The sequence below is a fragment of the Protomyctophum parallelum genome, assembly GCF_964188405.1.
Source record: "Protomyctophum parallelum genome assembly, chromosome: 7".
Classification (NCBI taxonomy): domain Eukaryota; kingdom Metazoa; phylum Chordata; class Actinopteri; order Myctophiformes; family Myctophidae; genus Protomyctophum; species Protomyctophum parallelum.
In genome coordinates, this window is record NC_139705.1 from 9,363,345 (window position 1) to 9,384,871 (window position 21,527).

At 40.4% G+C, this 21,527-nt stretch overlaps 4 protein-coding genes across 5 annotated transcripts in view; 1 reads left to right on the top strand and 3 right to left on the bottom strand.

Moving 5' to 3' along the window:
- bcas1 (brain enriched myelin associated protein 1) overlaps positions 1-2,085 on the bottom strand; it is a 15,225-nt gene extending 13,140 nt beyond the window's left edge. Inside the window, exons 1-4 of the mRNA XM_083769646.1 lie at positions 2,067-2,085; positions 1,863-1,958; positions 1,331-1,409; positions 1-34 (exon numbers count right to left, since the gene is read on the bottom strand). The exon at positions 1-34 is cut by the window's left edge and continues 352 nt beyond it. Coding sequence (XP_083625772.1) covers positions 1-34; positions 1,331-1,409; positions 1,863-1,895 — 146 coding nt within the window. The 5' untranslated portion in view covers positions 1,896-1,958; positions 2,067-2,085. The remainder of the gene's footprint in view (positions 35-1,330; positions 1,410-1,862; positions 1,959-2,066) is intronic.
- The window catches only part of pink1 (PTEN induced kinase 1), a 194,675-nt gene extending 174,151 nt beyond the window's left edge, over positions 1-20,524 (bottom strand). The window contains exons 1-8 of one of the 2 annotated variants that reach the window (XR_014569491.1): positions 20,032-20,524; positions 19,205-19,480; positions 18,709-18,812; positions 18,408-18,590; positions 18,071-18,234; positions 17,643-17,770; positions 16,997-17,227; positions 16,344-16,782 (exon numbers count right to left, since the gene is read on the bottom strand). Coding sequence is in view for 1 of the 2 variants with exons in the window: in XM_083768992.1 (XP_083625118.1) it covers positions 16,498-16,782; positions 16,997-17,227; positions 17,643-17,770; positions 18,071-18,234; positions 18,408-18,590; positions 18,709-18,812; positions 19,205-19,480; positions 20,032-20,385 (1,725 nt within the window). In the remaining variant the exon portion in view is untranslated. Of the gene's footprint in view, positions 1-16,070; positions 16,783-16,996; positions 17,228-17,642; positions 17,771-18,070; positions 18,235-18,407; positions 18,591-18,708; positions 18,813-19,204; positions 19,481-20,031 lie in introns of those variants that run through there. The other variant, XM_083768992.1, reaches the window with a different exon arrangement.
- On the top strand, positions 4,815-7,856 carry pfdn4 (prefoldin subunit 4). The gene is made up of 4 exons (XM_083768267.1): positions 4,815-4,894; positions 5,446-5,550; positions 5,883-6,023; positions 7,389-7,856. The coding sequence occupies exons 1-4, from the start codon at positions 4,865-4,867 to the stop codon at positions 7,518-7,520; spliced, it is 408 nt and encodes a 135-aa protein (XP_083624393.1). The 5' UTR covers positions 4,815-4,864; the 3' UTR covers positions 7,521-7,856.
- agmat (agmatinase (putative)) lies at positions 11,875-15,600 on the bottom strand. The gene is made up of 7 exons (XM_083770301.1): positions 15,136-15,600; positions 14,482-14,684; positions 13,107-13,155; positions 12,798-12,993; positions 12,401-12,580; positions 12,201-12,285; positions 11,875-12,098 (listed from the first exon to the last, which is right to left on the bottom strand). The coding sequence occupies exons 1-7, from the start codon at positions 15,450-15,452 to the stop codon at positions 12,025-12,027; spliced, it is 1,104 nt and encodes a 367-aa protein (XP_083626427.1). The 5' UTR covers positions 15,453-15,600; the 3' UTR covers positions 11,875-12,024.
- Positions 20,525-21,527: the final 1,003 nt, after the last annotated feature.

Consider the following 21,527-nt stretch of genomic DNA (forward strand, 5'->3'; position numbering starts at 1 on the left):
CAATTTTGTTGTGTACCAATTGTGTTGCTCGTGACTGCGAAATGAGAAATTGATCATGCTTATAGCTTACAAACTAAAACATTTTAATTTGTATAATGTAATTCCTGAAATATGCTGTTGGTTAAAACCTAAAAGAGAAAAAATAAACAAAAAAGCACTCTAATTTGCTAAAGGAGTTCCCTACAGTATTTGTATAACAGCGACACTGACAAATCATTTTTTACAGTTGTTAACCTCATTGCAAGCAACAAACATGGCCTAGCCTGTTCTGTAAAGAGTGACGCAAGTTGCAAAAGTCTGAGATCAATATTATGTCTTAGATAAACCCTAAGAACCACTGTGAGCCCAGCAGTGAAATTGTTAATCAAAGGCAACAAACTACTGTACACATGACAGACCAAACACCTTAGACATGTACGAGACAACGCCTTACATTTTAAGATGCAATAGCCAATGCCAATGGGAGTCAGCTGTTTGTCAGAGCATTATCAAAGTCCAATTCAACATACACTAATTTGGAAATGTTAGTTCATTGAGACAACTGTGTGTGTGTGTGTGTGTGTGTGTGTGTGTGTGTGTGTGTGTGTGTGTGTGTGTGTGTGTGTGTGTGTGTGTGTGTGTGTGTGTGTGTGTGTGTGTGTGTGTGTGTGTGTGTGTGTTTGTTTGTGTTTGTGTTTGTGTGGTTTGGTTTGGTCGATTTAGCTGATAATTAACACATGTACAAATTTCACCTTTCTCTCTGCCTTAAAATGCTCACTTTATAGTTTATACTGTATATGGTCATATCACAAAAAAAGTTTCATTGTGATCCTGTCTGGCTGATTCTTTGGTCGCAAAGGTTTGTTCAGTCTACTTATGCTGCAAGGAAAATGACAACGTTAATAAAGTCTAACAAAGTTTAACATGAGTGATACCACCAGCCTTGATTCATAGGCCAACGATACTTATTTTCTATCATAATGACCACAGCCAGGCAATGTTGGCTTCTTAAAACCTCAAGGCATATTCCATAATTCATTGAACAATTGTGTTGTGCAGCAAAAATGGAAGATTTACCATTTCTGACAATAGTGACATGCCCAAAAGAGGGATACCTGGTTGAAAGTTGTTAACAATTGCTGGCAAAGGAGAAATACTTTTTTACCCTGCTAAGACAAAGACCTGCACAATTGCTGGCAAAGGAGAAATACTTTTTTACCCTGCTAAGACAAAGACCTGCATTCTCACATTCTATATTGAATTCTGTTGAGAGTATTTACTGTATGTCTTGATATTGCTGTCATGTTTTAGTGTGCCATTTTTATATGGTAGTAGAGATCTAGATGCTTACCATCAAAGCCATTGGATGAGATGTTTATAATAAGACCATTCACCCCGCCATTTGCATGTTTCCCAAGACTTTTCTCTTCCTGCGATTAAAGAGAAATGTTACTCAATGCTCTACAGTTAATTTACAGTACAGTTAAATCGCCATGGGGGATCCTGATAGCCAAGTGGTTAAGGTGCATACTACATGAGCAAATAAAATACCCAAATCAGCATCCAGAGCAGGTGCGCTTCCTCCGGATGCCTTTTTGTTTAGGCAGAGGGTGCTCAGCTATAAATACAACTAGGTTAAAATACCATTGAAGTGGATAAAGCAGCACTCCAAAATAAAGTCTGCTTTGAGGAAGGCTGTCAAAAACGTGTCAAGCGTTCGCAATAAAAAATGAGTATCTGCATCCTTTATTTTGGAGTGCCGCTTTTTCCACTGCGGTGGAATTTGAACGTGCCTTTGCATGTAATTAATACATATGGTGAATACCATACAGCCATTTCAAGATTTCAAACAAAATATGAATATGTTATTTGAGTAATTTTACCGGATATTCATCGCTGGACTGCTCGTTACCCATATTTGTTCCAGCTGAGACTACAAAAATGAGCAGAACTGGTTCCCTTCGTTACTGATGTATTCCCTTCAATAAATAGAAAACAAAAATAAGTAATTGTTGTACAGATATGCCCATTGATATGTATCCATTGGGTAAGCTACATTAGGATTCATACTATAACCAATGTCTTACCTTGTGTGCCCTCTGTTGAAACAACTCATGAAGAAAAGGTGACAAGAGACTATCATATTCAGATCTCTTGTGATCTCATGCTCACCTGTATATGAGTAGAGCAGAATGTTTTCAAAAGTGGGTGGGGCCTTCAGTAATATTATTACCCTATTACGCCTACCAAATTAAAACACTTTATCAAAGTACAGTAGGCCTACATGCCAGTGATTTATTCACTATACTCTCAAGTAACTCTAAAAAAAAGTATAATAATAATAACCCCATGTGACAGTAGCTACAGCACAGTTTTGCCAAGAAGAAACAGGATGTGAATAAAGGATATCAAAAGCTCAGGTGAGTCATTTGTTGTTTGACCTGGCACATTTCCTAGCAACTGGTGAATGAATGCATTGCAATTGTTTTTGTATATATGGAAATGATAGGCCATTTCTGGATAAAGTCTTATGAATAAAGTCTAAGCATGATAATATGATTCATTGGTTTGTGACTGTTTATTATTGGACATTATTGATCAGATTTGTATTTGGTTTGTATATAAAGTAGACTAGACTGAAATACTGTATAGTCATTGTACTCACTGTTGAATAGACTGTATACCCAATGATGAAGGTCATACACATACACAATCTCATCTCCAATGGTAATAGGTTCATAATATGTATATATTCATGCATACTACATTAACTGGTGATACACTACTTATTAATAGATGATACATATGTTTGATGCATTTGTATAGCCTTCCTTTATCCAAAATGTTTCACATTCACTCACATATATAAGGCACCAACCTGCTCATCAGGAGCAGTCAGGGTTTCAATGTCTTGCTCAAGGACACCTTCTGAAGCCCAAGCAGCTGCTCTACCTACTGAGCCATTGACTGTTAATCAGTCAGAGTAAGTGCAGATGTCTAGGGTCAGGCTATATTTAAACGTATTCTTTTTTTTAACTTTTTTTTTATCTTACTCTATCTCTCTACTCTTACGTGTACCTATCCTGTGTTTCATGATTACTACATTACAATAATACTACATTACCAGAATGTATCCCATGGGGATCAATAGAGGGGATGCGCATGCATAAAGTGAGTGGTAAATCGAGTGGCAATGTGAGTTTAACATCGTTTAACTTTGTTTAATGCAATCAGATAGGACTTTTCTGTTTGTATGTACGGGCTGTCAAGGCCAGAAAGTCATTTTTGCCACTCAGTAGGCATTCCCGCTTAACCTCCAGGTATGATGATGATGTCGGTCTAGACTAGATGATCTCATCTTATTCTGTTTCCATTCCATTTTAAGTCTTTTATGTATTTGATGAAACATTAGTTTGGGCATTTACTATTACAATACATCAAGGCAAAGATAGTTGTCTCTCAATTACTTTCAAATACATATAGGCCTACCTATCATATCTGAAAGACGTTCAGTGAACAAAGTCAAAGTCATGTTAAATACCAATAAAAGCTGTTTAATTAATACACAGACAATAACAATTAGGGAAGGGATGGGTATTGTTAGGGTATTTGTAAGTCTGATACCGATACCGGTTCCGGTTCTGCCTATCGATTCCGTTTCCCTATTTCGGTTCCATGTTGTTTATTAACAATACATAAATATTATATTTAGATGTTGAATTCATATTAGTGTTACTTTTAGGCCCAATCAGCAGTATTCAGGGACATTCTACTCTGATCTGCATACCAACGTATCTGCATAATCAATTCCATCCATCCATCTTCAACCGTTTATCCGGAATTGGGTCATGGGCTAAGGCGTGATTCAGTTCCAACAGAGAGCTCCAATTTAACTAAATCCAAAAGGAAGGCATGATGGTTTTTAGTCTTTGATACTTGAATGACCTTGTCCGGTGATTTGAAATAATAGAACTCACAAGAAGAAGAAAAAAATAAAATAAAGAATGAGCAGTGTTGATTTTTATTTTTATTATGGAGCTTGGAATCCATGAACACAATGCCCCATTGTATCCTATAGCCTGCATGTTGAGGTGGGAGTTGGATTCCCCTAGTTGTACTATCTATGAACTTTTGAATTTTGTGCAAGACATGGTGGTGGTGCTTGACACAGCTGGGAGACCTCAAACAACCTCTTTCCACTTAACCTCGTGTCACCAGGCTTACTTTACACTCAATTATAGTTCTAGTTTGGATTAGGGTATAGAAGATTGTCTGAAAACACAGATTCTGTTGTCACTCTAGTAGTGTATATTGTATTGCTGTGCATCTTCTTCTTCTCCCTAGCTTTGTCGATACATTCAGTAAATATTTGAACTTGGGTGTAGTCCTGTTTGCTGTAGAAATATTTGCATAGCTGAAGTTCCGGTTGATTATATCACATGTTTGAGTTATTGGATGCTTAATGACATCCTTAATAGTCTGCCCTTGAGTAAATTGACCAAATATTCCTTGACCAACACTGACCCTGACCCAAAGGGCCATGTGGGTCAGTGACAGTGTAAGGGTCTCATAACGGTCCAATAACTCCAATTTGATTCAAATTGCCTTTCAATTATGAATGGATTATGAATCAGGAGAATACCAGCACTCACGGAATAAGCACTTTATTGTTTCATCTTTAAATAGGATGGATATGCTGCACAATTAAGCAGCAACACAACAAAGGCGTTTCGCGACTTTCCCCCCCACAAAAGAACAAAAAATATATGCTTTTATCTGCAGTACTAACAATATGCATTAATCTCATCCGCTAGGTGGCAGTAGAAACTAAACTGTTCAGTTCTGTACTTTCCTGCAGCCGAGGAACTGTGAGGAAGAAGCCAAGATGGCAGCCACCATGATGAAGACAACTATAGTAAGTAAATTATTTGAACACGATATTACTTTTTACTATTTTGCGGATGATTTCATTGCTCTTCTAGTTCACATTGTTCAAAAGGCAAAATGTGCATTTGTATTTTTTGAGACCACCGGTTGCCAGTTTTGCGACTGACAATTTTAAACGTGGCCACACCTTCGTGCATGCCACTCCAGTGTTAGCTCAGGCTAACAGCCTGGTGGTCACTGTGGTCAGAGTATTTTTTGTTAGAGACTATAGGGACTGGAGCCTCATGTATTTTATCAATTTTCCATTTGCATATCACAGATACGAAAGTAAAAGTCGGACTCGATTAAATGAAATACGTACAGATCTATAATAGTCTTGATCCAAAGCTAGGGTGGGGGTGAACTTTTGTATATTCCAGCAGATATGTTATGCTACCCGCCACATAAAATGAATAAACAGGAATGCCTTAAACACATTAACCCCCTGGCGTCCCTATGTTAAATTTGTCGTACTACGAGGTATATAGTTAAGTCTATTGTCCAGAATTGCAATGGCTTAAAAGTAAATCTTACTGACAGGTTGAAGATGTCAATGTGACGTATGCAGACCAACAGAAGATCAACAAATTCGCAAGGAACACAAGTCGAATGACAGAACTGAACGATGAAATAGAAGCCAAGAAAGTAAGTAAGGAGATTTGTGTTGAGAGGATTAAGCTGGAATAAGTAAACTGGTCTGAAATGTATGGGAAATTGTAATTTTTTAATATGATGAATTTGATTTAGATGTTTTTCATTTTCATGTCAAAGTTTCGTAATTGGACATTTTATGTAATGACCACAGTTGTAACAGTGGTATTGTGGAGTAATTTCATGTGAAATCCAATGAGAATAGCATCAATATAATATGTAACGTGTCAAGATAATTTTATTATCCTTGTTGGTGATTTTTACAACCTTTACCTTTGTGATAAAGATATGAATGTAGATATAATATGAATAATCTCTCTTTTCAGAAATCTCTGCAGAATTTACAGGATGCAAGTGATGACCTCATGATGTTTGATGATGACTCTTTGTTAATCCCTTATCAAATCGGCGATGTCTTCATTAGTCACACCCAGGAAGAAACACAAGAGATGCTAGAAGCTGCGAAGGTGCGTCTGTGTTGCATGCATACATCTCAGCATCTGCAGTTTTTCAGAGTCTGATTGAGGAAACATTCAGAAAACACATACCACATACACCCACCTTTTTACTCTGGGTCCCGATAGTGTTCATGATCATCAATAGATCCACCCGAAGCGAATGGTTGTGTTAGATAAAGTTCAAGCTCAGTTTAATTAAAGTTATATATTAGAGCAGGGGTTTTCAAATGGTGGTCCATGGTTGCATGTGGTCCCCTTATGCATTTAGAAACATACTGTAGGAAAGTGAAGACTGTCTTTTATTTTTACATATATTCTTTTTCCTGAGAAACTAAATGACCTGGTGACCTATGATGAGTCCTCAATGTTCTAATTTACTTGGAGGTGAAGAAATTCTTCAGAAAAAGGAAGTTTGAATCGCAAGAAGGGGAAGTGCACCCAGCCCGGTTCAGTCATCATTATTAAGAAATATATAATGCATGTGTGTGCACTGCTCACTCACGCTCATACAATCGGTATAGAAATCAGTCATAGAAAATGAGTTTAATATGGAAGGTTGGATGAAGTAAGAACAGAATTATGGTAACCGTGAGGTAAGAATAGATCCTGAGCTCTGGATCACTAGCATATTTCAGGTCAATAATAACCGATAAGGGCTTGATATCATTTGTTGTGTATACTACCGCCGCATAGTATCGTGCAACAAATTGATCATTTCTAAACCTTTCCCCCCACGCTTATTAATTCAAATGTTTTTTATGGACTTCCATTAACGTCACGTTGCATTCAAGGATTGAACTAGCAGACTATTATTTCAACATTCACATCGTTCAATTAATTCATGTTATCTCTATTCCTCATTTACAGCATGCCGTCATATAGTATTCTGACAAGGCATCATGTTGACTTACAGTACAGTATGTAGAAAGACTGGTTAACATTAGCCTACTTAGACATCGTATGTATGTAAGTATGTTTTCAAGTTAAAGAATGAGCAAACACAGAAGAAATATTCAGTATTATCCTTTTATTGAACAAAATGGGGATGCGGTGCACACACAGATCCGACACCAAAGGTCCGACGTGCGGAAACAACGGTAGGACATGCGCTGCTCCCTTGCTTGCAGTTATGGTTAGGTTAGGGTTTGAGGTAGGTTGTCGGTCTAATGACAGACGGACCAATAGTATGTCGAAACTAATGCCTGTACCCACAAAATGCACAGGATATTCTGACAGCAAAGATATTTTGGACTTCAGTGTTGATGACGGGGTAGCTGTTAAGTCTTCCATTGTTGGTTTATTCTATTGGAGCAAATGGCGATCGCTAGGCTCTGCCCCACCTCCCCATCATTTACGGAATTCTTTTATCTATAGGAAGCACTGGAGAAGGAAGTCAAGACCTTTGAAGCACAAGTAGCTGCAATACAGTTTGTTTTAAATGACCTGAAGGTGCAGCTCTATGCGAAGTTTGGCAACAACATCAACCTAGAGGCAGATGAGAGCTGAGTGGTTGAAAACGGACGAAGATGGCTGTCTCACCATGGACTTTATTCCTGCAGGTCTCACATCACATCCCTCAGTAGGCACCACGGCAAATCAAAAACTCAAGTTTGACTGCATGAATGGCTGAGGTTTGCTTCAGCAGCATCCACTGTATGTTCTTATTGATGTATATTTGTATACACACAATGTGTATGTTTTCACCTTAATTTCGGCCTAAAATGACAACTACGGTAAAGATCTTGAGATTGAAGAAATGCAAAATGACATCCTCTTAGTTGGTCATTTAGTATGTGTTTGTTATATGCCTAACAATTGTAAAATAAAAGAACAGAAGAAACAGCTTTGTATGTTTTATTCACTTGGAAGTGCAAACAACAGTCTGTTTCAGACGGGGAGCAAGTGACGCTGCCTTTCTCGCAGGCACGTAGAGTGGAAAAAACCGAGCTATTGCTGCCCGCGGGCATTAAACAAGTACGCGGGTGAGAATTTCACGGAACCACACCCGCTTGCCTCTCCCCCCTGAACTTCTCCACGCGTCCCAAATCGCCCACCTCATTGAAAATGAATGAATTCCCATCTGACCCAGCCATAATACTGTATACCATTCTGCAAGAACTTTATCAGAAAAGTTAATTATGATTTGTATATCAAAAGGATGTAACCCTATTATACTAATTTGTTTTAACATGTACTGGCTAATAACCAGAATGATGACAAACTATATAATTAACCACTGTGCAGGAGGATGCTAAATGCACACCAGTCTTAATAGTGGTGCCAGCTCACGGCAGAAACATCTAAAAAGATAAGTCTTAAAAAGACAGTGGCTGCACACTGATAGCCAAAGTGCAGATTATTTATTAGGACGCAGAGTAGGAACCAATGTTTCGGCAGATGCAACTGCCTTCTTCAGGGTATCAAATGTATAATTAAGTCATTCTGTTTCACACATTTGGGAGGTAAAGGGCATATTGGTCACCAAATTATGCCTGTTGCCTCATAAAATGTGTCAAATCAAATAAACAGAACATGCAAGAATTGCAAGTTATTAGGTTAAAAAAAGTTTGTGTCCGGGTAGCTCAGTCAGTACTGCACTCACCTTTCGACCACTAGGTAATGGGTTCGAACCCGGGAACCCCCAACTTGGCGTATGAGGAGCACGGCATGTCGTACGGTAAGTACTGGGAGCTGATGGTAGGTGTTGCATTCCATCTCCCAGAGGTCTAGCGCATTGAAACGGGGATAGACTCCTGCACCATGGCTGATACCGACAATAAGCCTCTGACTGACTGACTTAGGTTAAAGAAAATAAGTGACATTTGTGCAAGTGGTAAAGGGTTTGGGTTATGCCTCAAAAAGTTCATGTCCTACTCTGCACTTCACTGCTTGACAAAAAATATTTTAATTTAATTGTTTCTTTGATGTGCAATGATGCAATTATGTCATAGTGCTGTTTAAATTGAAATATATATACAGGTCTTCAAGATGTTGGCAAATGTTAAATCTGGGCACATTAGCTTAAAAGGGGAAAAATAATCTTTGTTTTTGCCTCTGTAGGAGGCTAGTCATCTTTCTAAAATGGGTTTGTCTATCTGGGTATTATTCTGGCCACACAAGGGCAAGGCTATGGCAATAGTGTCTTTCATTTACATATCAACACACATGTTTACTCCTATATGGAATTGTGGACATATACACTAGGTTCTCAGCCTCATTAACACGTCAATGCATAACTGCTAGTCTCAATGGTAACAGGTACGGTCGCCCCTTTTCCATCTTGCCCCACTACTCTACCTAGTTGTAAATAACAAAGATAATTCATGTTGGTGATTATATAAAAGGTATTATATTAATTTATAATTGTTGCGTTCTCTCTGTATAATAGCATGCAATTACAAAACATGGGCTACATGGAAGAAATGTGTTTAAAACTAAGTGGATTGTTTACACAGCACTGAAAGAAAGCAGTCATCGTCTCTGTCATGTTATGCTTTCTTTCTCATTAGAGTTTCTTGAACTCTTATACAGAGATCGACTACTAGTATACAATCAAATAAATCTGTATACAAGATCATTTCAGATTTCAGCAGGGAGAGGGAGGGAAATACTAAATTAACTGTTAACTAAATTAACACTTTTTGCGAGGGCAAGTTAGTAAAGGGCTTGTTTGGTATTCGTCTCACTTAAGAGGGATGTTCCATGCATTGTAGAGCATCATGGTATCACAAAAAATAAAGGATGCATCTTTGAGTTGTTCGTTCATTCAAAACAAAACAAAGCATTTATTTTCTATGTACAATTACATCAGCAAACATCTGAAATTACAGGAGGGAAACCCAAGCCGGTCTGTATCCAGAGCCTTCATTGATTGATTGATTGAAATATTTATTAACAGTTTGCAGAATTACAGTACATTTCAAGCACAAACTCAATACAAAGACTGTTAACTGTGAGTGGACGACCCAATTAAGCATTACAAGAGGGTCCAACAGCATGTCAGGGGCCCCAAGCACATAGGGACCCACAGTGGACCAATTCATTGCAAGTCATAAATCTGGCCCCTAATTACCAGGGTCAAGACTTGTCCTTGGGCCCTGTAAGAGTGTGCCTCCTCCTGAGAAGCAGTCTTTCCTGTTGCAGTTCTCATGTTTCACCACTTGGTGCTGCTGCTGCTAACACTCCCCGTCAGCAGTGTTGTTCCAAATGTTAATTTTGTGGAACACCTGAATTATTGAAAATGAATGCTTGAAATGTTACGGCATATCTGTAAGTCTATATACAGTAAACAGGCTGCTTCTGAATATCAAAGACTACACTAACCTTTGACATTACTTTGAACTGTCTCAGAGTGATATGGATTAGATTGGATTAGTATAGATTACTCACCATCTCATACCATATGTGTGTGTCAACTTTACAAGGTAAAAAATGGTGAGTGACACTCAATTGCACCAATTAAATAAACCAATTGCACCAGATGAGTGAAAGATGAAGGGATGGGTGGGTGAGACGTTAATGAAAGAAATTATGTAAGATTGTTGTAATGCTGTAGTAAGTTATTTGGTCTATTAAGACTTGTTATACTTTTGTTTTTAACAGTACAAAATTATGTGTGTGTGTGTGTGTGTGTGTGTGTGTGTGTGTGCGTGTGTGTATATATACACACACACACACACACACACAAATCTCAATCAATTAGAATATTTTGTAAAAGTTAATTTTCTTCCGTAATATAATTCAAAAAGTGAAACTTTCATTGTGCATAAAGTGAAGTATTTAAAACCTTTTTTTGTTCATAAATCAATCTCAATGAATTAGAATATCTTACGAGACCACAAAAAAAATAGTATATTAATGTTTGCAGTTGGTCTGGGCTACTTTTGAACAAATCATGTCATCAATGGGCGTGGCATGGAGGTGATCAGCCAGTGGCACTGTTGAGGTGTTATGGAAGCCCAGGTTTGCTTTGATAACAGCAGTAAATTGTATTGTTGTACGTGTACATTGGTGTACAGTCTTATGTCTCACACCTTCCTCTTGACAATACAACCTAGATTCTCTGTGGGGTTCAGGTCAGGCCAGTTGGCTGGTAGGTTAAAGGAGAATTCCATACTAAAAGGCTTTCTTACCTTTCTTTGTAGTTGTTACGTCCCCACCAAAGAGGTCCAGATGTTATTTTGTGCAAAAGCTCCTTATTGGCTATTTCCCCTACCATAAGCTCTAAATTAATTGCATTGAATTGAATGGGATGTATGGGGTGTTGTGCTAATTCGCTTATTTCCATCGCTCAAAATAATATATTTTTTGTATATATCCTCTCTTCATAATGTAAATAATAACCCAAGCGGCACACTTTACTACTTATTTCGATGGAAATAAGCGAATTAGCACAACACCCCATACACCCCATTCAATTCAATGCAATTCATTGAGGGCTTATGGTAGGGGAAATAGCCAATAAGGAGCTTTTGCACAAAATAACACCTGGACCTCTTTGGTGGGGACGTAACAACTACAAAGAAAGGTAAGAAAGCCTTTTAGTATGGAATTCTCCTTTAAGCACAGTAATACCATGGTCAGTACACCAGTTACTAGTAGTTTTGGCTCTGTGGGCAGGTGCCAAATCGAGCTGGAAAGGAAAATTAGCATCTCCATGAAGCTTGTCAACATACTGAAGCACAATGTACTCTAAAAAGATGGCTGTGTTGAAACCATTGTTAAGTTTTCTATCAGTGGATCAACAGCCATCTTTTTAGAGTACATTGTGCTTCAGTATGTTGACAAGCTTCATGGAGATGGTTGTAATAAAATTATTGTGTTTATATTAATTATATATCAATATAATGTAGTTGTTTGAACCATATTTGTCCTCTTACTCAACAGACACATCTGGTAGACTGATAATTAGCACACAGGAGATTTTGGCAAATAAATGTACAACATAATTGAATTATGTAATATGATAAAATGTCATATAATTGATTGAGTTAATGTTTGATGTTACCAATTAGTAGTATTTTGTTTTTGGCAGAACACACATCATTTCAAAAAGCAGGTTGGCGGCAGTGAGTGCTGTGTTTCCTGTTGTAAACAAGAAAGAAAGAAATTGCAATCAGTTGTTGCACAAGAAAAGAAAATCTAAATGTTGGATAACAATTACAGATATGTGCGCAGCCGCATTACCTGTAGTGTCATAAGGTGGGGACACCTCAACTAGATCACATCCAACAAGATTTAGGCCACGGCAGCCCCGTACAATCTCGACTCCCTACATAGAATCAAAATGTTTGATTACCCAATACCCATATTGCCCAAAATTCTTATCTCCAAATCTTGACCAGCCAACCATCTAGCAGTAGTTCTAGCAGTAACACCAAGCTTACCTGTATTGATGTAAGCCCCGCTATCTCGGGTGTGCCTGTCCCAGGGGCAAAGGCTGGGTCTAAAGCGTCAATGTCAAAGCTGAGGTAGACTGGACCACTGCCCATTTGAGCCCTGACTTCAGCCATGAGGGGTGTGAGGGATTTGAACCAACACTCCTCTGCTTGGACCACTCGAAATCCCTGTACAACACACAAATGCAGTAGCCTATCTTACGATAAATGCACAAAATCTCTGTACGTCTGTCCATAAATCTGCCTGTAGTTCACGTATCTCGAGAACTGTCAGACTGACCGATTTCGAACTCTGCGAGCGCGTGGCCGACCCATGGGAGTGCGCTGCCCATCATCGAGTCAGTCAGATAGGGGTCTCCATATACTACGTAATGTACCACTGTACCTGGGCCCGACTCCACTCGTAGGCATCGGGAGAGTAGCCTGTACCACGCAGGCCAATCTGGATAACCCTCTTGCAGTCCAGGAGCCCTTCCTCTACACAGCGTCTGAAAGGCGTCCCATGACCAATCTTCTCCCCAAGGACCACATCACTTGTGTCAGCATGGGCATCCACATGTATCAGACCTACTGGACCATGTCTGACAAATCAATGCAGAATAATCGGAATATAATTAGTCTGGTTTCCATGAAGGCAACCAGACTATATTAATTCCCTGACTTTATTTTTTAACTTTATTTCGCTTTTACTTACCTCTCAGCAACAGCTTGAAGGATTGGGTATGCAATTGTGTGATCACCACCTGTGGATACAAGTCAAGTCAGTTTTATTTTGTGACCAAAATGGTTATTTTCCAGGACATGAATATAATAACTCCAATGTAGTTATTATAAATGTAGTGTATTATTTCGTTACAAGCTCATTACTTTATAATACATTTCAGGTGTCTCTATTTTGAGCCTGTCATTTATAGATGGAACCTTTAAAAAATGTTTCATAAATATAACTAATATAGCCGATCTACAAGCTCACAACGTGCTGCATCATGACGTTGTGAGCTTTTGCATGACAGTCGCACAACAAAGTATAAAATAGGGAATTTATGAAACAGCTCAGTCAGAATATAAACTTTTCATACAAGATATAATTATAACCTAATAGGCAGATTCCAGGATGAACCCTATTGATTTTGGTGACTCCATGGCTTTTCTTCCACCACCACATTGTCAGTTGGGTGTATGGAGCAAGACTCTAGGGCAGGGGTTTTTCATACCAGGACCCCTTAACTGAGACAGAGATGAAGCAGGGAGTCCCAGAATAGAGACGCTAGTGTTCAAGTGGTTTAATAGTGTAAAAACAAAAAAAAAGGGTCACACAAAGATATAGTATATTAACTGAGGCCCCCTAGGGGTCCCGGACCCCATGGTCTTCTAGGGCTTTTAAACCCTTGTTTATAGTCTTGTTATATGACATCTGACAATTTTTAACCAGAATAAATCTTCAAGTGAAATGGCAGTGATGTTATGATATTTGTAGGGAATGAGAGGCCCTTGCCAAATAGTGAGCAACCTTTGCACTTTGCACTATTGTCAGCAGTCTGCATATTGTTTGGAAATCAAACACTACCATGTGCATTTATTTAACCACTTAAACCCCACCAGGGGTCTATACTCCCACACATGGGCCCATACATGTACAACAAATCTCGTCACAAATAACAATTTAACAAATCAACAGGCTCCCTCAAAAAAGTTGGATCTGCTATTTTTATGTTTGCCTTAGAATAGAGACGATAGGGTTTATGTGGTTAATAATGAGTGAATAAGTTAGTACTACTATGAATGAATGGCTCATAACGCACATTTAAGTGGTCTATTTCCAGTTGGAAAAATAATAATGTACTTGAAAAAGACGTAAACGTTGTTTGCTTGTCTGCTGCTGTTGGGAATAAGATTTGGTGCATGTAAAAGTGAGTTGTGACTTGTGAGTTGTGAGCCCTTCTTCCGTCTATGATTTTGCTGCCCTTGTAGTCTGGTTCAGCACCGAAGTTGGAGGATGTGAATTACACTCTTCAACATCAACATTGAGAGCTGCTCTTTACCAGACATTCTCACGGTCTGACTCTCACCCATAGTCAGAGGGATACAGCCAGTGGCCAGGATCTTCTGGTAGGCCTCCCTGATCCGTTTGCAGGTGTCCTTCAGGTCATACACATTGACGTTGACGTCTCCGATATCAGCAACCATTAGTGACTCGTAGGGTGCTGCTCTGGTGCCACTGTTGTAAGCCCTCAGCAGGGCAGACTCTGCTCTGATCTGGCGTGGGCCAAACCTGTTGTGGATTGAGTGGATATTATCCTTCTGGAACAGCTGCACCCATGGGAATTTACAGCGTGAATAGTCTTTGTCCTATTCTATTTTAATTTCCTACTTCATTTATATGCAATACATGACTGATGAAAATGCAATGAATGGCCCAAAATCAGAAACAATGATTAATGGAACCCCAGTGGATTTAACCAATTATAACGCTCTTATCTAGATTCTAGACTTAGTAAACTTGACCTTAGGCTCCCTCTGTAAGTAATTGGACCGCTTTTTTCCATGTACACTCATTCTTTTCACCAAAAATAGCCGATCTACAAGCTCACAATGCAAGGCATCACATGAACATGAAGCTTCTATCTGCTAGGTGACATGGGCATTATATTGATTTCAGTAGTATTGATTACGGTACGAATACGATTGACCGAATAGCAACTTTTGGAGACTGTTTACACCACCTTGTTCCAGGTCGGTTAGAAGTTCCAGTGTCAATTGGAACACCAACGAATGCAGCGTCAAGTCCTTCGGCTGTCTCCTGGTAGGGAAGCTTACCCATTGTAGCAATTCCTGAGACTCTGGCGACAAATTCAGCGCTAGGAGGCACATTGTATGGCTTTCCTGAGCACATTCTGCTGTGGGTTACTCGTGGTCGTGGACTTGGTCCGTCAAAGTCGCATTGTTTCAGTATTTTAGTTATTGGGCGGCTCTCTGCAAAACATGGCCGCAGAGCTCTTGAAATAATACTGCGACCACTGATCAGGTTTTTAGACAACATAACTTTGTGCAAAATGCACTTTCGCCACTACAAACTAAAACAAGCTGCAGCCAGATGGTACTCTGATTTTGAAGCGGGGATGGTCTCTTAAGTGGCTCAGTGGCGTGACCACAATCTCAAAGAAGCTAAAGGGGAGTCCAATGTCCATTCCAATGTGTTCCGACAGTAACAGTTCCTGACCCTGTTCCTAAATAAGAACTTTTTTTCCTCCGAGGTCACGGTGGTGGAAAGCATGGTGGGCGAGGTTAAAGAACATTAGCTCATTCATTGGTCACTGGTCAGTGGCATCACTCTCGCTCTGGTGAATGTAGGGGGCGTTTCATTTGGAACTAGGCCAAAGGCTATTATGACCTTTCACCTTACATTGATTGATTGAAGCATTTATTAACGTATGCAAATGAAAGCACAACCCATTTTCCTATAACCTGTCAGGCACAGGTTATAACTTTATTAAAACCGCAGAGTAGGCAAATATAGATTATTTAAAACCCAAATACATTTTCATACATATTTTACACATCATTGCTCACACCCATGGCTACACATTCTCCATCATATGTCATTTGTCTGTTAAAAATGTTATTCAATATGAAGCCTTGAATTAATTTGTTTTTATTGTTTTTACAAAAATTTAAAAAATCACACCCGTGTGAAGTGAGGGGCACTCTTATCATACGTCATATCTCAATCCGGCCAATCACAATTTACTTTTGTCTTCAATGTTTGTGTTTACACACTTTTGTCTTCAATGTTTGTGAAACACTCAAAGCTGGGCATAGGAGGGGCTAGCACCCCTCAAAAAAGGTGTGTGTAATTGATAGAAAATAAGTAATTTTTGGGCGGTGAACTACTCCTAAAGATAAAGTGTAAAAATTACACACACACACACACACACACACACACACACACACACACACACACACACACACACACACACACACACACACACACACACACACAGAAGTCTATAAGCCTATGACACCCCACTACACACATCAACTACAGCATTCCTGAATTATTCCAAGTTGTGTCAGTGCAGGTGGTTCTAAGCCGACATGATGCGAGCTTGATGCTGGTTCCGTCCAAACAGGAGGAACCTCACGGCAGTGCGCAGGTCCTCCAGTTCCACGTTGGACAGGAAGCATCTCTGCAGCTCTGCCTCCACGGTGTTCCCAGTGGGCCCGCCGCAGCCCCTCAGGAGGACTACAGCAGACTGACACAGTAACCAATCGGCTACTTTCTTCATGCTGGCACTGTCCTGACTGGCCAATGCCCTCCTTCCCCAGAGGCTGAGATGCAGCATGTCAGCAGCCACACGTGCACTGGGACGCTGCGGGGATAGTAATGTTCATGATGATTGCAGTATAAGATTTCATTACACTTCGCTGGCTTACACTTTGCCTTGAACACAGAAAAAAATTATAATAGCACCGTCCATCAGTCAAGTATTCACTTCTCTTTTAGCCAACCCATACTATACTTTTGGAAAGCAAAATGGGGCCATTCAGTCAAACCTATTCCTCGCTACTAGCTGTACTATATACCTGGTTTGGGTTCCTTCTGAGGAGTAACTGGGCCACCAATTGAACATCAGCTGGAACACTAGAAGAAAAGGGAGGAAGTTGCTTTTCCAGGAAGGTCCTGCTGTCCAGCCCACCTGCTCCATAGAATGGGTTATGCTGGCCAAATATCTCATATGTGATGGCACCCACAACCCAAGCATCTGCTTTACTGTAGTTGATGACAACCCCAGTACCTGGAACTGCAGTAGCCACCTTTGGGTATCAAATGATATAAAAATGGGAAAGAAATGGATTTATTATCAGTGCCTGGAAAGGTACAAGTTGCAATGAAAGACAACATAAGTACAAAAAAATGTTTAATAATGTTTTACTATATAATGTAACTATATACCGCCAGTAACTAGGCATGCTTTAGGGCAGGGCTATTCAACTGGCAGCCCGCGGGCCAAATGTGGCCCGGCATGCGGATATCACCCGTCGCTCCCGACAACGCGTTGGTCCGACATGCGTTGCGCCGTGTTTGCGGTTAGGGTTTTGGTCTAATGACAGTCGGCCCAATAGTATGTCGGAACTAAATCCTGTACCCCTCTCTACACTGTAGACCTACCTACTGCAGTTACACTACAGCGAGTACATAGTTACCCATTTGAAGAATCAATTTACCTACCTCTGGTGCCATTAAGCAAGCATTTCCTCCTCTGTTGACCCACCGGCTGTTGTAGGGCAGCTGTAGGCTACTGTCACTCTGGGCAAGGCAGCAGCCAAAATCAGTGATCACCAACCGTGGGCAGCCCGCTGCGGATTGTACCAAATAAGAAGTTGATAGAATGACTAGCCTTTCCAAGCTGACTTGATTACATGTACCGTTTTATTGCTTTTATTCATTCTTTCATTTGTTTTTCCTAATAAAGTTGTCCTTTTCCTATGTTTTCTCCCCTGGCCCCCACACATGTAAAGCGTCTTTGAGTACTCATGAAGAGCGCTATATAAATCCCAGATATTAGAATTCATTAACAGACAATCAATGTATCAAAAAATTCAAGATTAGCTTTTTGTTTGCTGATAAAGATGATCTGCCTCAGTGGGTTCTCTGACCTGAGTCCAACTCTAGCAAAATGTTGTCTGACTTGAGGTCCCTGTGAGCGACACCCTGTCTGCACAGATGGTCCACTCCCTCCAGTAGCTGCAGCACCATCAAAGTGCCCTGCCTTGTGTCTGGTGTGGTCACCTCCAGGTACTGGCGCAGGTTGCGGCGATAACTACAAGATAGTGGCCAATTTAATGCATGGACTAGGAAAGATCAGTGATTGAGAAATACACTGCAAGTGGTTTCTAACATGTTCCACAACATTATCATCGTCTTAGCAACATTATAGAAAGGGAAAAGGGATATGATATCAGAGTGAAAGGGAATAATGGCAGTCCTTCTTACTTCTTCATTACCAGGAACAGGGTACGGTTGTTGCCGAGACCAGCAGGGTTAAGTCTGGCTGGCAATACATCTGGGTATTCCTCCCGGGCACCTGGTAGTAGTGGGACATCAGCTGTAAATGCACGGTACACTCTGATCACATTGGGGTGCGCAGACACTCTCTTGGGCTGCTCTCTGAAATATCTGTGTAAAAGGAGACTGCAGCTGTTCATCTTGAAGAGACTAGTTTCAGTATTGACTCTGTGCACTTAAACATAACATTCTGCTACCTTAGTTAAGTAGTAGTTAAGTAAAAGCTTACCCATCCAGAGTAATTTGCTCATTTTCCTTTTTCAAGGCAAGCAGGCTTGCTGGCACCAGCTCCTGTGACATGGATGTCAGTATAGCCTCACTTGATGATCCTGCCTATAATATAATAAGGACAACAATAACTCATTAATGATGCATATCGACCATGTAACAACAAGTTAACAACCATTTATTGTTTAACCTGTTAAAACCGGGAAATAATCTGTGCCATTTTAGATTAGTTAGTTAATTTTATCATGTTTTAACAAGACAGTTGAACATACAGAAGCTTATTATGCCCACCTTATTTAAAATGAATTGTCACAATAGAAAAAAATAATAATACTGTTGGCTATTCAAAAATAGATACACAAGCTCACAGCTTGTACATTTGCAATTTCTGTACTGATTTAGAAGGCATTTGTAGAATTGGCCTCAGGTCTTAATGGGTTAAAATATCTTGGATATCATTGCATGTGCAGATATGTGGAATAGTGTGGGATGCCCACCCCAAAGTTCCACATCATCTTGACAGCCAGAGGGAAAAGTCCTAGTGAGCAGCATGTCAGGTGATGAGACGTCTCTTTTTCATTTTTAGCATCAATCAGCTCCAACAGGGAAGACTTGGTATCATCCTTCTTGTGTAGGGCAAACGGAGTAGATGCCTCATACACAGCTGCATTGGAACCTTTCCCAACCTGTTTCCCAATAATGTAGTCTTCCAGCTTGTATCCTGATGTAAATGGCTTGATGGGTGTCTGGAACTTCTTCTTCCTAAATAGGGTCTGTGGGTGAAAAGTATAATACAAACAGTCTGTTGGTGTTTTCAAGAGAGGACTAAGATTTCCCTTTTTAACAGAGTATTCAGTTAGCTTTTCTGCATGGTGCCTCCATGTGTGTGAGTGTGTTTTAAGACAATTTTTAGATGTGTTTCTGCAAATGTTTTTATTCTGTACTGTAGACTTTGAGATTTGTTTCAAATGTGACACACAGTATAAATAACATGCATTATAATTATTAATGCATTAATGGTATAGTATGGCTTCTTTCTCACATATGGATAATGGGGCACACACAGGTGCCAATCGCAACGCACCTGTCCTGTGTGCCTGCCTGCCTCGTTGATTAGTGTTTTCAAGTCAAGAAGCCAGAAGGATGTGTTTATGTGCTATAGCTAGCTAGCCTTGGATCAAGAGTAGACTATCATAGATTTGATTTGAATAAATAAAGTTTGAATTGATAGATGTATATTGTATAATGGATTTGATGGAGTCTTGATAAAATTATATCAATCAGCACACATTGATTGCACACAAGCATTCGTGATTACACACACCTGAATTTCTTGGCATGTTGTTGCACTTCTCCTGTCGTCCTCAAGCTGCTGTTCGACCAGACCTACACCGAGACCGAAAGCCAAAAACACAGCCCTGTTTCGTGGAGAGCCGACCGCAAATCTCCTGAAACCGCCGGACTGTAACTGAGCAGCGAGGCCCCTCAGTGACGTGCGGTAATACCGATACCGAGATGGCAGGAAAGCCTGAGGCTGAACGGTGCGGGCAGGCTGGCCTACACGAAGGCGTTCACCCCGGAGCTTTGCTGCAATTCGGCTGACAGGTTTCAGCAGGCCCAGCTGGAAGACCGAACGGCCAAGTTCTACCCCCCGACTTATGGCATGTTTTACAGACATCCTTTACCAGCAGTCGGTGGTTAATTATATACCTGTAGTTTAATTTCCCCCAATTCTACAAGTTACAACACAACACCCGCAAGGACAACCTAGTAAGTAAACAAAACGGATCACTCAGCCTCTACTGGCAGCGTCTAGTGAACAGATCTAATGAACAGATTTAAGGCTTCCGGTGGACGATCTCTTCAAAATAAGAGTACCCTCTAGAGTATTGAAAAAAAGTTTAATTTGCACATTAAAACTACAAATTAAGCATTTAAATGATGCTATATGATGCTATAAGACACACATTATGTTTCTGTGTAAAAATAAGTAATTAAATCATTATAATAATAATAATAAAGTTATCTAAATGGATAAATGCTATTCACTGGAGTGCATGGACTTTATAAAGTGGACACTGGACAAAAGACGGCTCCGCGAGGCAACTATCTGGACATACCCACGCGTTCGGGGAGATGTCCTGTACCACACCCCACTCTCCGCTAAGCGGGAGAGGTGTAAAATTCACAGCAGCAGACCTTCTACTGGGGTCAAGGCTGACAAAAAGTACCGTTTCCGGACCCAGAATGGACACTGGACAAAAGACGGCTCCGCGAGGCAACTATCTGGACATACCCACGCGTTCGGGGAGATGTCCTCTACCACACCCCACTCTCCGCTAAGCGGGAGAGGTGTAAAATTCACAGCAGCAGCCCTTCTACTGTGGTCAATGCTGAAAAAAGTACCGTTTCCGGACCCAGAATGGACACTGGACAAAGAGGCCTCCGCGAGGCAACTATCTGGACATACCCACACGTTCGGGGAGATGTCCTCTACCACACCACACTCTCCGCTAAGCGGGAGAGGTGTAAAATTCACAGCAGCAGACCTTTTACTGTGGTCAAGGCTGACAAAAAGTACCGTTTCCGGACCCAGAATGGACACTGGACAAAGAGGCCTCCGCGAGGCAACTATCTGGACATACCCGCACGTTCGGGGAGATGTTCTCTACCACACCACACTCTCCGCTAAGCGGGAGAGGTGTAAAATTCACAGCAGCAGACCTTTTACTGTGGTCAAGGCTGACAAAAAGTACCGTTTCCGGACCCAGAATGGACACTGGACAAAAGACGGCTCCGCGAGGCAACTATCTGGACATA

Coding starts and splice junctions, on each gene's coding strand:
- pfdn4 (XM_083768267.1), top strand. CDS start 4,865: ATGGCAGCCACCATGATGAAGACAACTATA. Junction 5,551..5,882: donor ATGAAATAGAAGCCAAGAAA/GTAAGTAAGGAG, acceptor CTCTCTTTTCAG/AAATCTCTGCAGAATTTACA. Junction 6,024..7,388: donor AGATGCTAGAAGCTGCGAAG/GTGCGTCTGTGT, acceptor TTTTATCTATAG/GAAGCACTGGAGAAGGAAGT.
- agmat (XM_083770301.1), bottom strand. CDS start 15,452: ATGTTGTCTAAAAACCTGATCAGTGGTCGCAGTATTATTTCAAGAGCT. Junction 14,685..15,135: donor TCTAACCGACCTGGAACAAG/GTGGTGTAAACA, acceptor AATCCACAACAG/GTTTGGCCCACGCCAGATCA. Junction 13,156..14,481: donor CTGTATCCCTCTGACTATGG/GTGAGAGTCAGA, acceptor TTGTATCCACAG/GTGGTGATCACACAATTGCA.